At 51.0% G+C, this 17,828-nt stretch overlaps 1 protein-coding gene across 5 annotated transcripts in view; it reads right to left on the bottom strand.

Annotated features, from left to right (window-relative positions):
• The window catches only part of FHAD1 (forkhead associated phosphopeptide binding domain 1), a 120,223-nt gene that overhangs the window by 14,782 nt on the left and 87,613 nt on the right, over positions 1–17,828 (bottom strand). For 4 of the 5 annotated variants that reach the window (XM_045548659.1, XM_045548663.1, XM_045548661.1 and 1 more), the window contains 9 exons: positions 17,084–17,191; positions 13,388–13,561; positions 11,541–11,766; positions 9,931–10,003; positions 7,391–7,497; positions 6,487–6,646; positions 5,234–5,366; positions 1,194–1,323; positions 407–534 (listed from right to left, as the gene is read on the bottom strand). In XM_045548659.1, the coding sequence (XP_045404615.1) occupies positions 407–534; positions 1,194–1,323; positions 5,234–5,366; positions 6,487–6,646; positions 7,391–7,497; positions 9,931–10,003; positions 11,541–11,766; positions 13,388–13,561; positions 17,084–17,191 (1,239 nt within the window). Of the gene's footprint in view, positions 1–406; positions 535–1,193; positions 1,324–5,233; positions 5,367–6,486; positions 6,647–7,390; positions 7,498–9,930; positions 10,004–11,540; positions 11,767–13,387; positions 13,562–17,083; positions 17,192–17,828 lie in introns of those variants that run through there. The other variant, XM_045548662.1, reaches the window with a different exon arrangement.

A 17,828-nucleotide genomic window follows, 5' to 3' on the forward strand; every position in this document is an offset into this window, starting at 1 on the left:
TTGCACAGCTAGGATTTGCACACACGTCCCTGGGGCTCCAGAACTTGTGTCCTCTTAGTCAGGGCTCCCTTCTGCTACCTTGCATGTCTTCACGTTTTTTAGTTTACAGGGAAAGGCAAATTTTAGGTATAATGTTATAAATCAGCTCACTGAACATGTTCTTTGGAGTGTCACATGTGATGTGAAGAGGGGGCCTACCGTGCTTCAGCGATTGATCTGGCCCAATGTCAATGCAGTGACAGACCCTGCTGTGCTCACACAGAAGGCCACCTTTCTGTGCAAACACTGGACAACGGTGCGGCCAGGGCACCGACTGAGTACAGACACCAGCCCGCCAGGGAGGACCTGGCCCCGCACCACCCGCTCCACGTGCCGGTCACCGCAGAGACAAAGTTTCTTTGGTTACCGCTGGGATCTCTATTCTTGAGAGAGCTGGAAAATCAGGTTTTGTATCCAATAGTACTTTCTGGACATTTTTTTCCATCCTGAGAGTCTTTAATTCTAGAATTGATTCATTCAGGTGGTCCTTACGATCTAGAAAAGAAATAATTTAGACTCAAAAGAAAGGCTCAGGAATAAGTTATTTCATGTAATACCCACAGCTACTACTTATGGGACACTTACCACAGGCCTGTTTTAGTCCTCAGGACCTCCCTTGGCAGATGAGGAAACTGAGGCCTAGAGAGATTATTGACTTGTCTGAGGTCACACAGCTAGCATGAGGCTGTAGCCACACAGGTGCCAGTACCAACACCGAGGGTGAACTTTGCCTAAGGTCCCTCAGCCACAGAACAGGGGCAGGACTCGAACCCAGGCTTCTGGCCCTAGCCCCGTGCCCTACCCAACAGTAAGCTCCAAATCTTGAGAGAGCCCTATCCCAGCTAAATGGGGTACTCTACCAGGTTCCCCAATGTTGATCCTTGACCGTGTTAGTCCATGACAAAGTTTCCACCCGGCCACAGCGAAATAAGAAAAAGGACAGTAGTGAGTTCTTCACTGAAATCCTGTTTATTGAATCTCAAGGCCTGCTCTTCTCTCTGAGCTCACGGTCTGTCCATCTTTTTTTGTACTGCAATGTCCTTGCAGTTCTGAAATCATGGGGATAAGAGATGACAGTCCTGGCAAGTCGCTCAGTCCCCAGAGTGAGCCCGTGTGTGGGGTCCACTGCTCTGGCCAGGAAGGAGGAGACTTACTTGCCGAGCCGGCCTTCTCGAGTTCTTTAATTCGTGCTCGAAGTTCAGACAAGGCCTTTTTCTGACGCTGAATGACCTCCTCATGTCGAGACCCTTTGCACTTGGCTCCTAGGTCACTGAAGGATTGCTCCTGTGGGCAAAATGGTGCAGACAGCGGTTGATTAGGAAATGAGAATACTGCTCTTATATTCACAGAAACATGGGCAATTCATGCATAGCAGAAACTGTCACTTAGCACGTTTGGAAAATACTGAAGGGCTTTGGCAGAAAAGAAATTTAAATTTCTCATCTCAAATATCAAGTCACATCTAGGAAGATTTCCAACTCTCCTACCTACTTAGCATCACCATAAATAAAAGATCTCCTCTATGTTCCCTTTTCTTGTTTTATTTATTTTTCTTCTAATATTCTTCTATGCCTGGGTTTCCATTTGCTGTCATTGTGGTCTTGTTTCCGAACAATCATACCAATCTTCTCCTGGAGGGGCATTTTTAGATGAGAACACGCGATGCTTTCCTTTTAATTGGTAACAAAAAGGCTTGTCTGATATTTGCTAGGGGAAATTTGATTCACTGGCCCTCGGTTGGTCTGGAGAAAGGCAAAATCTCCCTCTGAGACTTCCGGAGCCTCTGGCAGAGGCTGTCCCACAAAGCGTCCTGCGACAGTGGAGGTGTTTCGTACACGCACCTGCCAACACGGCAGCCACCGGAGACATGGGGACCTCACCAGACAGCTCGGGCTTGCGCTGGGTTTACTAAGAGTACAGACAAGGAACGGTCTTCTTCATCTTTTAAGAGTCATGCACCCTTTTAAGATTTGGAAGAATGCAGGGTTCTTTTCTCCAGAAAAAGTCACACACACACAAAATTCTGCACGTAATTCCTAGAGGTTCAGGACCTCCTGAGGTACCGTCCGGACTGCAAGTTAAACATTTGTTCAGGGTGAGCAATTCATTCGCTCGTTCACGCAGATTTACGGGGCAGCTGTATGTTTGAGCCTCGTACTAGGCTTTGGGGATTCAGGAGGGACTAAGATGGCACCAGCCCTGCTGTCAGGGATTCTGCATCCTCATGTGGGGAGACAGACAACGGGGAGATAAGCAGGGAAAATATACGGTGTTTAGTGATAAATGGTAAAGGGAAAGTTAAGTGGGGAGATGGGGCGGGGCGCTGGGCTCGGCTTGCCATTGTAGACAGAGCTGCCGTGGAAGGCCGCACTCACACCGGCAAGAAAGGGAGAAATTGACAATCTGGTTCTCTTATAATAATTTTTAAAATAACAATTTTGGTTCACTTCGTACATATATATAGATAGATAGATATAGACGATAACATATGTAGCATGAAGGCAACCAAAATTATTTTTAAAATTGTCTATCTATCAATCATCTATCTATTTATCAACCACAGTGTGCTACATGCCAGACACCGTTCCAGGCGCTGGGTGAAGGCAGACAGGCCCCTGCTGCTGTGGAGCTCATTTTCATGGGGCAGACAGATGACAAAAAAACAAACAGGTACGTAAATACTCTAATTCCTCAGCGCGATAAATGCGGCCAGGACGACAGAGCGGAGGAGGGGAAAGGAGACAGGCATCTGCTCTTCTTCCTGTGGTGACTCAAAGGCTTATTAAGAGCCTGTAGGACATGTCCCACGCCCCTTTGCTAGCCACGCTGGCCTCCGGGGGTCTGGGGCCCATGGCCTCCTTCAAAGGGCTCCACAGTGCCGTCTGAGGCCCTCCGGGGACTGTCCCCCATGTCCTCACCACTCGCTCCTTCCCTTCCTGCAGGCTCTGCCCAGGTCTCCTCCGGCACTGGCCTCCCCACCTCCGCATCTGGACGACCCCCCGCCCCCACCAGCACGAGACTCTGCCCAGCTGGCATGTGGTTCCTCAGGGCGCTTATTCCCACTGGACACTTTACCTGATGTTGACATGTCTACTTCTGTCCCTCCCCTCCCAGAACGTAGGCTCCAAGAGAGCAAGGTCTTGGTCCTCTTTGTTGACTGTGCTGTTCCCAGGCCCAGCACTGTCCCTGGATGGGCATAGTAGATGCTCAACAAACATGAAGCCCGAATGGACTGAGGTCAGAAATAGAAGCCACAGAGCTGGCCCGGCTTTCTAGCTGGGACCAGGGCTCAGCAGATGGTAGGCGGGGACGGGGGGCGGCATCCCACCCCCAGCTGCACTTAGAGGACCTTGCTTGTGCTGGGACCTCGGCCCCCTCCAGGCTGCACGGTGGGTCCACTTCCCAGTAGTTTCAACGCTGCCCTCACTCATCTCTTTGAGGGTGTGTGTTTGCCCCGGGAGTAAACTACTGAACATTCTCTGCCTCTCTGTGTGCAGGAAAGGGCAGGAGATACTGAATTTGGGGTGCTGGGGAGAGCCGCGGCAGCGAGGCTCGGGTACAGCCTCTGCTTGGCCTGAGGAGCTCCCAGAGCGCCACGTCACCCCTCCGCACGGCACTCCTGGGAATCTGTTTATTTAGAGAGGACAGAGATTCTTTCTCATACAACTCTCAAGCCCTCTGACCCACTCTGGCTTGGAAAGCAGGAAGTGGCCCGAGGGAGGAAACCACTCCAGAGGGAGCAAATACATTTATTTTCCTTTTATCTTGCAGCCTCCCCCCCCATTAATCCATTCTCACAATACAAATTAAAAGTCAAGGGCATCCCAGTTCAACAATCCGTTCTAACGAACGTGTACAGAGCCCAAGGTGGGGGTTGGTGAGGGCAGGGACCTTTGGCATGCAGCAGGCGCTCAATAATTGTTAAATGAGTGGATGAGTACAGGTCTGGTGGTCTCACTCTAAGAGCCTGGGATTCCATCGGGAGTGACACACGCTCCCTGCCCCACAGAGCATATGGCCCCCTCTCGGTCGCCCTGAGCAACAGGAAGACACTTTTGTTAAAGTGCTCTGGACAGGAGTCGGTGCTAAGGACAGCTGGCCGGACCTTGAGGCCTTTCGTTCAAGCTGCTCGCAGCCCTGGCCCGCTGCTGTCTGGCAGGAGAAAGGCATCTCTGAGAAAGGAGGAAGGAAGCTGACACATTTGGCCCTGCTTCCTAGTGAAAATCCAAAGCCTGTTACTGGAACGTTCTGCTCTCCAGGTTCCTGAAGCCAACGGGAAGGATATCCCCGGACTCCAGGAAACCAGGGGCCTCGAGGAACCACTGCACCGCACGATCAGCCAACTACGGACGATGGGGAGCATCGCAGCCCCAGCCACAGGGACAGAGTGTGAGCACCAGCTTCGAGGACGCGAAGACATGCTCCCCATTTCAGCGTGGGACTGCCAGGCATGCAAAGGCTTCCGGGCAGCCTCACAAAGCAGTTATCAAGGGACAGCCATGGGGTGTTAGCTGTAAGGCTCTTCAGGAAGGCAGTTCGGCCCTATCAAGCATGGTTTAGGAACTACAAGTACATTACAGCATCGTGCGAGAGGAGAAACAACCTAAATGTCCACCAACGGGGGACTGGTTGCATAAAAGAAACAGTGGAATTCTTGCAGCCATTTCAAAGAATGAGACAGATCTTTATATACTTACTTGAAAAGATGCCCATTAAATAGTGTCATGCAAAACAGAACCAAGGTGCAGAATGTGTAGGGTTTGATACCATTAGCAATAAAATTACCTATTAAATATCTATTAAATATCTCTATGTATGGGTTTGTGTGTGTATATAGACAAGGTGGGGACTGTCATTCCTCCCAGACAAGGGAACTAGCACACAGTGACCTCACAGAGTTTGTAAGTGGAGGAGTTGGGATTTGAACCCAGGCGGAGTGGGTCCCCCGCACACTGCTGCCCACATAAGGACGTGGAGGCCTCTGCGAGGAAAAGATCTGGTGGCACACACGCCAAACTCTGACCTCTGGGGACTGCGACGGAAGGGGCAGGATTCTGTATTTTACTTTGTATATTTCACACAATCAGGCCACACTTTGGAATTTAGAATGAAATATCTTCAAAAGGAAAGAACGTCATCATTGGGCTCTGTCTCCACGTGTCCTTCCAGGTGCCCAGGACCGGTGGGCACTCACGTCTTGGCTGCTGGAGGAGACCTCGGTGTGGCTTGGTTCTATCTGCACAGAGATGTCACAGGTCTGGGCCTTCTTCCTGGGCATCTGCTCCTTCTCCGTGTTCAGCTGGAGTCTGTGTTTCTCCTGGGAAGCCCTAGGGCAGAGAGGAGGAGTCCCGGGCAGCAGGATGGCACGAGGTTCTGGGAACTGCAAATTACTTTTGTGCCCATTGGCAGACCAGGAAATGGAGCTCTGTTTTTACAGGTAACTGAATTCTTTGAGACTTCAAGTCTCCTGCCCCCAGGTTTCCAGAGAATTTGGTGTCAGGAGACTTATGGGAGAGTGGCCAGGGCAGGGGGCACTTTGCTTCCTACACTGTGGACACCTGCTGTGGCATTTACAGGGACATCTACTGCATGTCTGCAATTTCTAACACTTTGTCTGTGTTAACCCTTCTATTCATCATAATTCCATGAGTTAGGGAATCTCCTTGCCCCATTTTACAGATGAGCAAAGAGACACACAGCAATTTACCCACGGTCACCGAGCTTGTAAGCGGAGGCGTCTGGCTTTGAAACCAGGCAGCCTGGGTCTGGGGCCTGTTCTTTTAGCCACTGTGTGAATCTGCCTTGGCCCCCAGGGACACGAAGCTACAGGATACACACAAAACAATTTTACTCAAACTTTTTTGGGGGGAAACCATTACTTGTGTTAAAACATGGGTAAGCTATGAATAAAATTGCAAACTCACGGGTATTTTTTAGATTAATCCATGGGACAATGACAATATCTTGTATTTATTTTATGCTGACACCTCCAGTTTATTCGTTTGTTCAATAAATGCTAAGTTTCTGTATGTGCTGGTGCTATGTGCATGCCAGCAACAGTGGGCAAGGTTTGTACAGACCCCGTTCCCACGGGGAAGGCGGGCAATAAATAGGCAGTTGTAGCCTTGCTGTGGACAAGGGGTAGGTGGGACAGAGTGCAGGGGCTGAGGGACCCCAGGCAGAGCAGCATCCCTTGACTATGTTCGCTGAGGGTGAGGGAGGGAGGGCTTCCTGGAGGAAGAGGCATTTGAGCTGAGACCTGTTTTCTGAAATATTGGGCAGGAATGCCTGAGAAGCACAGAACTCAGCAAAGGCCTGTTTTTTTTAATTGATGAGGCTGTGAAACAACGAAACACGTATCATTCATTCATTCATTCATTCAACTCCTCAAGCAGCCACTTCTCTGTGCCAGGCTCCTCCCCGCACTACACAGACGGCCCCGCACACCTGAGCGCCTCCTTGAGCATCTTCAGCTCCCGGTCCTTCTTCTCCACCAGGCAGCCCAGCTGGGCCATCTTCTCCTTGAGCGCACTCAGCTCCCGGCTCTGCTGCTGGACCAGTGCCACATTCCGTTCCAGTTCCACCTTCTGCTTCTCGTTGAGCTCCCCTGGGGGCGACATGAAAGCCAGTGAGGGGGTCTCTGCTAGGGCCACAGCAGATCTGCCAGGCCTCCAAGGATCACCAGGCAGGGCTGCCCTCCAGGCCTTTGCTCCCAGAGCCAAGTCTTCTGTGGTAGCAGAAAATTCTCCCCAAAAGAGAAAGCTGCATTTCAATGCAGAGGGCCAAAGTCCTTCGGAGAAGGTGGCCCATGGCCCCCTGGCATTGGGGATCAGAGCCACATACAAGATACAGCTTTTGTTGACCCCAAGTTACAGGTGTCAGCACAGGACAGCAGGTTGGCCAGGATTTTTGATACCGAGGTTTCCCACTCTTAAGCCTCATTCCCTTTCCTTCCCAAGTGGGTCAGGACATCAAGAGACACAGGAAGGCCGGGCGCGGTGGCTCACGCCTGTAATCCTAGCACTCTGGGAGGCCGAGGTGGGTGGATCATTTGAGCTCAGGAGTTCGAGATCAGCCTGAGCAAGAGCGAGACCCCATCTCTACTAAAAATGGAAAGAAATTATATGGACAGCTAAAAATATATATAGAAAAAATTAGCCGGGCATGGTGGTGCACGCCTGTAGTCCCAGCTACTCAGGAGGCTGAGGCAGGAGGATTGCTTGAGCCCAGGAGTTTGAGGTTGCTGTGAGCTGGGCTGACACCATGGCACTCTAGCCTGGGCAACAGAGTGAGACTCTGTCTCAAAAAAAAAAAAAGAAAAGAAAAAAGAGACACAGGAAATTGTTCAAACCTCTCAAATCCGACATGCGGCCGTGGGCTTCGGTAAGGTCTTTCCTTAACCTCATGATGATCTCCTGCTGAGACAGGATTTCCTTCTGGGCAGTCAGCAGGTCGTCTCTGCAATTCACAAAGACAGGCAGAGTCAGTTCGACTCGATCTTCGTGGTGTCTCTGAGTGTCTGGAAGGGGCCAAGGACAAACGCAGTCAAGTGCAATCCTGGTCCCTGTGATGCCAAGCCCTGCAAAGGGATGCGGGCAGTCTTCACACATCCTCAAAACAAAAATTCATTTTGGTTACCTTCATTTAAAAAAACAGAATGAGATAGAACAAAGGATCTGGCTGGGTTTGATATGAGGCTGAAATATGCCTTGTGTGAGGGTGACGCTACTCCTGGCTCAATTATCCACCAGCACGAATTGATGTGCTTGTGGGCTTTTGACAGTGGAAGGAAGGCAGACTCTTTTTGGTGGGTTCAGGGATTGTTTGGGGACAGGGAAGAAGAAAGAAAGGAAGATAACATGACTTTTGTTCTCTCACCAGCTCCTCTGAATTCCTGGTGGAGAGAGGTGGGGCCTGATGTGAATGAATGAACGGTGTTCACGGGGGAGTCAGCGGAGGAGTGGGCTTTGGAGCCCAGACAACCAAGGGGGTACAGGGATGGTGGAAGGGCAGCCCCAACCCCATCCAGAGTGCAGGACACCTTCAGCAAGTGCTCAGGGCCATTGATGGGGAGGGTGGCTGTGGCCAGTGGTGGGGGGAGTGAAGGGCGCCAGGGGCAGGTGCCTTGACAGGGAGTGGGCTGTTGAGACAGTGTGAGAAACCTCAGCCGGGGGAGACATCGCGTGTGTGTCTGTGTTCCGGGAGGAGATCTTGCCCCTCGGGAAGCGGGTTAAGAGGCTCAGTCTCTGGGCGAGGATCAATGTCACTCATTTGAGTTCACGGGCTTTTGAAATCCCGGCTCTTCTTACATAGACTTTTGAGGGTGGAGTGTGTGTTTATTATGAAGTAAAGCGAAACACTGGTAGGTTGCAAGTCAAAAAAAAAGAAAAAGACTGGTGACAATTAGAATGAAAGTAACTACATATGGAATACATTCTCTCTGTGTGTGTGCACCTCCTTGTCTGTTCCTTGGCTATAGCCACAACTGCTCTTCCAGCTCGAGGCTGGAACTCTGGAACTCCAGTGTATACACAAGCTCACGCACTGGATCAGAGCAGAGCAATGTGGCCATGGCCACGTGGTGCCGATTCTTCTCCAAGTCAGGCCACTGTTGTCTCCAGAGAGGGTTCTACCAGGAGGAGGAGGAGTCAGTTAGGAACGTCTCAGAATGAGGAGGCTGGGTATCTCTGTCTTTCTTGCGGTGAAAACCCTGTGACATTAGACTTTGGTAACTAGAATTTGGTGCAGGGATCAGGCTGATGGTTCATCTTCTTTGAGAAACTGTCTGGGCCCTTCCCATCCGTGCCTCCTGGTTCACATGCTGCAGCGCGGTGGTTTTCTGGGTCTTGCCCATCCGTACAATTTGTTTCTCTGAAAACGGTCCGTTCCATGAGGATCAAGTCATAAATTCATCGACTCTCGAGTGGGGAGAGTTGAGGTGACTTAGTTGATGTCATTTAGTCCAACTTCTGAACTTTTAACCTTTCCAGGACCCCACCCCACCAAGTGGTCTCCACTGCTTGGAACCCCCGCTGCCTGCTTACAATATCTAGGAACGGACTTGCCTCTAGCGGGCACTCGGGAGAAACCGCTACTGCTGGCATTAGCCAGCATTTACCACACGCCAGGCACGTACATCCTTATTTCACGAATAAGGAAGCTAAGGCTCAGTGAGGTGGGGTGACTTGCCCAGGGCCACATAACTAGAAAATGTTGAGTTGGGATCTGCTATGGTTTGACTGTCCCCTCCAAACTCATGTTGAAACTGAGTCCCCAGTGTGGCAGTATTGAGAGGTGGGAACTTTAAGAGGTGATTGGGTCACGAGGACACTGTCCTCATGAATGGATTAATCCATTCGTGGATTACTGGGTTAATGGATTCATGCATTATTGATTAATGAATTAATGGGTTATCATGGGAATGGGACTGGTGGCTTCATGAGAAAAGGAAGAGTGAGACCTGAGTTAGCACGCTCAACTCCCTCACCATGTGACACCCTGTCCCACCCCAGGACTCTGCAGAGAGTTCCCGTGAGCGAGAAGGCTCTCACCAGATGCAGCCCCTCGACCTTGGACTTCTCAGCCTCCATAACTGTAAGAAATAAATTCCTTTTCTTATAAATTACTTAGTTTCAGGTATTCTGTTATAAGCAACAGAAAACAGACTAAGACAGGATCTGAACACAGATCTACCTGGATCTTTCCATGACACCATCCTGATCTGCTAAAGGAATCAAGAAACTTAAGCAACACCGAGAAAACCCCAGACTCAACTCCTCTCTTCAGGCTCTGGCGACGTGGCCAGAACAGACGTAGGGTTTTTGCTTATCTGTCCTTGCTCGGTTGGCGCCAGCAGGGCTGGTCTGCGCTCACACGGCCGCGGGTACTCACATCAGGTGTTCGCACACTGCCTCTTTGGCACCGCTCTCGGATAGAGAGTCTTGTGGCACTTCCTCCTTTTGAGCTGTATCAGGGACACATGAACATTATTAGAGTCCTCATGCAACAGCTGCTGTCCTTCCTCTTTGCTTATAAACAACTTAGGAACCCTCCACCTGCTAGTGAGACCCACCACGCGTTCTGTGTCACAGGCTGGGGGCTCTCTCTGAGCGGGAGGCCACGCAGTCTTCCCAGCTGCTCTACAAGGGAGGGATCGCTAAGTCCATTTATAGACAAGGAAACAGGCATCAAAGGACGGAACCTGCCCGCGGCCACTCGGCTAAGCGGGTGAGAGGTGCAGCCTCAGCCCCTGGGTTACCCCGCCTGCTCTTCCTTCTCCTTTCCACCCAGACAAGAGTCTCGGAGGAATAATCTGTGCTCAGCATCTTCCTGTCCTCACCCCACACTTACTTCCTCACCCCCCTGCCTCTGGCTTCCATTCTCACCACTCACCCGTTTATTCAGTCAACAAACATTTATGGAACGCCTGCTTTATGGCAGGCACTGATCTAAGGTGAGGGTGACACAGATGTAGTCACCCTTCGGATCCCAGCTCAAAATCCTCCCTCCGACCCAGGCTCTGGGTTAGCAAACTGAGCCCTGCTCCTTGTCCTTGCCACGGTGCCCTGCTCATCCTGGATCAGGGGACGGTGATAATCTGGTTAACCGCAGGGGCAATAACTGGCTTGTCCATCACCAAATCCCAGTGCCTACACGAGACTGGAACATGGCAGAGGCTCAACTGAGAGTGCCGAATGAATGAATGAACGAATGAACACATGCGTGCACGAGGTGGGCCCTGACAGCCAGCTAACCGCGTGAGACAGACCAGGACTGAGGTTGCCTCTGGGGAACACTGGCAATGTCTGGAGACACTGTGGTTGTCATACTGGGGTGGGGCTGCTACTGGCATCGAGTGGGTAGAGGCCAGGGATGCTGCTGAACACCCTGCAGTGCACGGGACACCCCCCAACAAAGCCTTATCCTGCCCCAAATGTCAACAGTGCCGAGGTTAAAAAACCCTGGCCTGAGGCCTCTACTTCTAGAACTTTCTCCAAGAGCTTAGTATTTTTGCAATAATATGAGTTACCTTGACCACTTAGGGCGAATAAGTGCTCATGACTCTGAGTTCTTTTTTTAAGCCTCTTTCGGGTTTATTTTCTAAGAGACAAATCCCGGTGGGTAAGGAAAGTGCACTAGCCAAGCTGCCAAAGGCTGACGGCAGAGAGAAGCCTCCAACCTCCCTGCACGAGGTGCTTTCACGTGGAAAGACCGTTCTGAATTGATGCCTCTCGATTCCCCTAACAGCCCTGGTGGCCTGGGCGTCTCGCCGGCTCACTAGGTGGGCACAAAGGACGTCCCAGTTCATTGTCATCACTGTTCAGCCGGGGCCCTGGAGGGCTTCTCACATTGTGTGACAAGAACAAAAGGGGGTCTCCAGGGAATGCACGAGATTTTAAGTGGCGTGTGGCCTTTTCTTATTAGTCAGCCTATTGGGACCCACAGGAGAAGCAGAACCTGCCCGTGACGTGAGGATTTCCTCCGCATCCCTTTGGCCCTACCTGGCTCGTTGTCCTTCAAAGTTGCGATCTCTCCTTCGATTTTTTTATGGTGCTCTGTCACTTTCTGGAGTCTTTCCTCCAGACTCACAATCGTCTGGGAGTGCTGTTTGACTTGCTCCTTGTATTCTGAGATTTCTTCCTCAAATTCGTGTTTCTGTGATTCTCGCTCATCCTGCAGCGCCTTTACCATCTGCTGGTGTAGCAGCATCCGCTCCTCCATCAGGATCTGGGAAGCAGAGCCACGCACGCTGGGATCTGGGAGTGCATGTGACGACAACAGCAAGAACCCAGCTCCTCTGCACGCACCGGGGCTGCATGGGGGCCCACCCAGGGCCTTTGCACGTGCCGATCCCCCTGCCCTCTATGCTCCTCAGCTCCTTGCAGGGCTGACTCCTCCCCGTCTTTCAGGTCTCATTTCCAGTATCACCTTCTCCAAGAAGCCCTCCCTGACCACCTCTTGGGAGCAGCCTGAGATACTTTCTATTCCAGTGTCTATTCCCGGAGGCCGTCATCACCACCTACAACGATCTTGTTTCCTTGTTTCTCACGCCCACTAGAACGTAAACTCTACAACAGCAGACACTTGGCTTATTGACTGCTATGCCCCCCCCATCTAGATCTAGATGTTCCACAGATCTTTGTGGAATGAATGAATGAATAATTCTATAAGAAAAAACGAATGAATTTGTATTTCCTCAAAACAAAAATTGCCAGTGACCCCCAAATGGTGAGTCAGACCCTTTCCCACCCTCTCCCTCCTGAGGCTCTTCCTGGAGTCTCCACCCCTCGTTCCCTCTGCTCCGCCACCCTCACCCTTAGTGGTGTCAGGTCCTGCTCCTATTCTCGGGTCTGCTCGGAGGGCTGTGAACTCTTTGCCCACCTTTTGGCGGCCGTGCCTGTGAGGCCGTCTTTCTAATCAAGCCCTCGTCTTGCTTTCTCTCCCCTGTCTACTGTGCCGCCACCGGACTCCCGTCTTGCCTCATCTTCTCCAAAAGAGGATCCCTCTGATGAGGTCCCCCCACTCCCCCGAACCTCCATATCCCCACCCCTGTGCCGTCCCTACGCCGTCCCCTCCCCAGGTGCCCTGGCTGGGAGCTTGCAGTCAGTCTCCTTTGGTGTCTCCTCTCCTTGGTGCTCCTGTCCCGTGAGCCACTTAGCAAGTCCTGCCCCTGTAACTCTCTCCGCGGTGACTCTTTCCCATTCCTCTGCCCAGCCCCCACCATGTGTCCTTGTGATTCTTGACTCTGCAGCGGCCACCACATGCCACACCCAGAGCTGGTCTCTCCAGCACCACACCGTCTCTCAAATGTACTTCATGCACTTCTGGCGGATTAGCCTTCATCACCTCCTTGCCCGCAGACCCGTCGCATGAATGCGACGTCAAGCCCTGACTGTGGAGAGCCTTGAATGCCGAGCCAAAGCTTTAAAACACTGTCTTAGAATCTGTGGAATAGTCACGGGTCACTAAATTCCGGGGCTCCCCAGTCCTTCTCCCTGATGCTGTGAGGATCCTGCATCACCTCTTAGAGCGCCCTGGAGAGAGGGCATGCTAGCCTCTGTGTACCTTTTGTTCTAAACCGGTGCTTCTCAATAGGGGGCAATTTTGTCCTCTGTGGGACATTTTTGGTTGTCACAGCGGCGGGGAGAGGGCTACTGGCATCTAGTGGGTAGAGAACAGGGACGATGCTGAGCACCCCGATGCACACGACAGCCCCTAACGGGAAGCGTCACTTGGCCCAGAACGTCAGCAGTGCTGAGGTCGGGAAGCCTCCCACTCCTGGCATGGGAGTATTCCAACGGGGAAAGGAGGGGAAATGGGGGCGTTCTCTTACCAGGCCCCGACTTACCATCTTCGTCTTGGTGGTCTCCAGCTCCGCCAGCGTTTCGTGCAGCTGCACGGCCAGGCTCTCCGCCCGCAGGCTGTCGGCCGTCTGCGTCTTCCGGGCCTCTTCCACCACGGCCAGCGCGTCACTTAATTTATTATTCAAAACCTCTTCTTTTTGCCCTTTTAATTCTATTTCCTAATAGACAACAACAGACATCAAAATAACAGACATTCAGGGATAGATATTTCCCCTAGCCTCTCCGCCCTGCTGCCTGCGAGAAGTAAACTCTACGCTGTCATCATTCTGCTGATCCTTTGTAAGCAAAGTCCGTGCCTTCTCTGGAAAGTTCCAATTATTGTATTAATAGAACTCTTCTTTATCTTCAGCTGAGATCCGTCTCCTTGTGATTTCTGGTCTCTGAGTTGTGTCTGTCACCTGGAACTCACTGAGTAAGTTTTATTTCTCTTTTATGAGACAGCCTGTTAAATATTTGCGGAGGGCTGTCATGTCTCTCTAAATCTCTTCTCCAGCACACATGTGCTGAGTTCCTTCTTTCCTTGCCTTCAGGATACTCTGCTTTCCTCTGGGGCTTCGACAGACAGTGATGACCTATCTCCGCCTACCAGGCCCTGGCCAGAGGGGACTCCAGCCGCCATGTTCTCACACACCTTGGAGGGTTCCCGACTCTTGAACCCATTCTTCTGATTTTTTTTTTTTTTAAGACAGAGTCTCACTCTGTTGCCCAGGCTAGAGTGCCGTGGCATCAGCCTAGCTTACAGCAACCTCCAACTCCTGGGCTCAAGCAATCCTCCTGCCTCAGTCTCCCAAGTAGCTGAGACTACAGGTGCATGCCAGCACCCTCAGCTAGTTTTTTGTTTCTATTTTTAGTTGCCTGGCTAATTTTTTCTATTTTTAGTAGAGACAGAGTCTCACTCTTGCTCAGGCTGGTATCAAACTCCTGACCTCAAGCGATCCTCCTGCCTCGGCCTCTCAGAGTGCTCGGATTACTGGTGTGAGCCACCGTGCCTGGTCCTTCTGATGTTCGATTGTCAAAATTCTACTCTCCTCCTGAGAAACTACTCAAATCACATGAAGTGTGGGCTTCTTGGCAGGCACTGTGCTGGGCATTTTATGAACATTGTTTAATCCAATTTAAAATATATTCTTGTGGCCAGGCACAGTGGCTCATGTCTGTAATCCCAGCAGCATAGCAAGACCTAGTCTCTACAAAGAATAAAAATAAAAAAATTAGCTAGGCGTGGTGACATACACCTATAGCTCCAGCTACTCAGGAGCCTGAGGCAGGAGGATCACTTCAGCCCAGGAGTTGGAGGCTGCAGTGAGCTATGATCTCATCATGACATTCCAGCCTGGGTGACAGAGCGAGACCTGTCTCTAAAAAAGTAAAAAAAAAAAAAAAGTTCTTGAGATGTAGTACTGGCATTCTCAGACCGTGTTGGTAGCAGCATAAACTGGTAAAGCAGTTCAGGAAGGTAATTTGGGAATGTGTATTATAAGCCCAAAAATGTTTGTTTGTATCCAATTCCATTTTGGGGAATTTATCCCAAGGACGTGAAGAGTGATGCACGGGGTTGTTCAACTGAGCATCATCTACACTAGCGAAAACCGACAAACCACCCCCGTGCCTGGCCACGGGGAGGGCAAATAACCTGGGGTCCATCCCACACAGCAAACCCAGGTCGCGGAAGATTGTTCCATGACACAGAGACATTCTTATAACATGCTAAGTACAAAAAATAGCTTCCAAAGCGTGTGCACACTGTCACAGTATAAGTGACTAACTTTGTGATAAATTGATACTTATTGATGTCTGTGATAACGCTCAGCATGAAGATGCTCTGGAAGGAACCACGTTAAAATGTCACTAGTGGCAACACTGCTCAGCGGAAACACAGTTTTTATTTTCTTCTTCCGAGTGATTGTCTGTGTTTTTCAAATTTACTAAGATGACAGGTGTTCCTTTTATAATAAGGAAAAGAAATGGATTTTTTTTTGGAAAAAATAAAATATAAATACCATTTTCATCATGTTATTGGTGCAAGTCTCACCTGGGAGTTCCTTCATCTTCTTTGTACTGCTGATGAATTCCATCTGATTGTTTCTTAGGGTCTTTACATCACTATTATTGTGGAGAAATTCCAATGAGGACAACACACAGGCCTGGCCGGAGGATACCTCACTGGGGACAAAGGCAGGCATCCCGCAGAGCGGCCTGTCACACACAGCTCAGTGACACATTCCAGGTGTCTCTGAGAATCCACAACAAACTGAAATTGTTTCTTTGATGGCCATGAAGCCGCCCTGCCCTAGGGCAGAACACTCGCCTGGCATCTTTGCTCCCTGCCCAAGGACAGGAGAACAAAGTTCACTGTTCCCGCGGGTCTGAAATTCCTTTTCTTCTCTCTTTTCTCCTTTCCTACTTACTGTAACTGCTGGAGTAAAACTTGTGACCCATTCACTGATGTCATGATACATATTTTTTTCTCCATGAGTCTCATTCCTGATCCATTTTATGTCCCAATTCATCTATTTTTAAAATTTTAATTTCTCCTTCTGTGTACCCCTAAATTGATGTATTTCCGGGAAGATCCACGGTACCTCATTTGGGGAAACAAGGCTGCCTGGAAACAGATTGCTCCTCTCGGGCCCTCTCGCAGCCTGCAGCGTGACGCCTCTGCGCGGGGCGTCCTCCGGGAGTATGACAGCCCTGAGCTGACAAGCCTCATGCCCCTTCACTGGACTCTAGTCCGCCCTCTCTGGACGCATGCCAGTCAGTCAAGGACCCTGGTTAAAAGTGTGCCCAGGCTGGTGTGCAATCCAGATGTGCTTTCCCGACACTAGTTTTCCTGGAGCAGGGCTGTTCAAAGAGCACACGGGCTGCTTGTTAAACACACAGGTTCCTGAGTCCACCCTGCACCCTGCACCCGGTGGATCAAAATCTCTGGGGCCTGAGAAACTGGCAGTTAAAATAAATTCCCCAGAGATTCTAGTACATGCTAATGTTTGGGAACCTTGCTTTAAAGAAAATGATCCAAGACTGACATAAATAGAGAGACTTTTTTAGGGCTAGGTTGTGTGTTTGTCACTTGCTTTACCTTTGAGACATTGGTCATTCTGTGTGTGTGTGTGTGTGTGTGTCCCTTGTACTGCTGGGACCCAGCAGGGGTGAATTATGTCCTGCTGCGTGTGCGGTACGTAAGACAGGGTGGTTCACAACATCCGCCTCTATTGTCACTGCACCTGTTACTCCTGGTAATAGTAGTAAATGCATCTTGATGAAGAAGGTGATGATAATTATGACGACAAGTTCTGGAGGGCATCAGCTGACATCAAAGTGACCAGAAATCCAGGTGTCCATACTGTGACATCTCTGTCACCCCAGGCAGCTGAGGCCACATGGAGCTGCACAGTGGAGGGTTCGGGTCGGACAGTCCCGGGTTTGGAGCCTGCCCCTCACTGCCGGGCCGTGAGCTCGTCATACCTACGTGTCATCAGCAGTCATTCTCACAACAGCTCAGAGATTGACCTACTGGTACCACCTGTATTTCATAAGTGGGGAAACCAAGGCACAGAGATGGTAAGTAACTTGCCTAAAGTCCCACAGCCAGAGATGGGAGGTGGGATTTGAACCCAGAGCCTGGCTCCAGAGCACTGCCCTTCCCCCGCTGGGCTCTTGTCCCTCCCTGAGGCTCGTACCTCCCTCTGCTTGGTCAGGTGATTCTCCAGGTCTTGCACCTTCTTCTTTTCCTTCTCTATGGCCTCCTTGGCTTTGTGTTTCTCGTAGGCGATGCTGCTCTCTGAGATCTGGAAGTCAACGACAGTGGCTTGAGGGCCTGTGCCCTCAAAGGGAAATGACACTGCAACGGGACACCAGGACCAGTCACTGATGGGACCCCTGAGTCACGGTTTGGGCACGAGAGCTCAGGGCCATGTGTTGGTTAGTGATTCATCATCATTCAGGATTTCGGGGCTGGTGTTCAGGAAGTGACATGCTGGTGAGTGTTCAGGTCACATCCTTTGGTGCTGAGCCACTGAATACACTGGGCTGTGTTGGCACCGATGCAGGCCCTCGTGGCGAGTACCTGGCTTTGGGGAGGTGGGGCCGGAGAGACCATGCTGGGGAGACGCCGCCTGGCCTAGCAGGCCCGATGCCTGTGGCTTCAAAGGAGGACACAGCCGGTCTCTTCCCGTCTACAAAGGCGTGGGTGTCCTGTCCAGGACAGATTGGAGCTGAGGACACCTGCCCTGTAGATCTGGTGATGAGGAGGGAATCGGAGGCCCTGACTCCCCTGCGCAAGCCCCTGGAGGTAACAGCCTGGGTGGGGCTGACAAACTGCAACTGCTGAAACTGTCGCCGTCAGGCTCCCGACACCAACACACAGTTCACAAGGGAAGTGTTTTAAATATCTGCGCACATGTACAAAGACTGCAGGGATATGTA

The sequence above is a fragment of the Lemur catta genome, chromosome 3 (genome assembly GCF_020740605.2).
Source record: "Lemur catta isolate mLemCat1 chromosome 3, mLemCat1.pri, whole genome shotgun sequence".
Lineage (NCBI taxonomy): Eukaryota > Metazoa > Chordata > Mammalia > Primates > Lemuridae > Lemur > Lemur catta.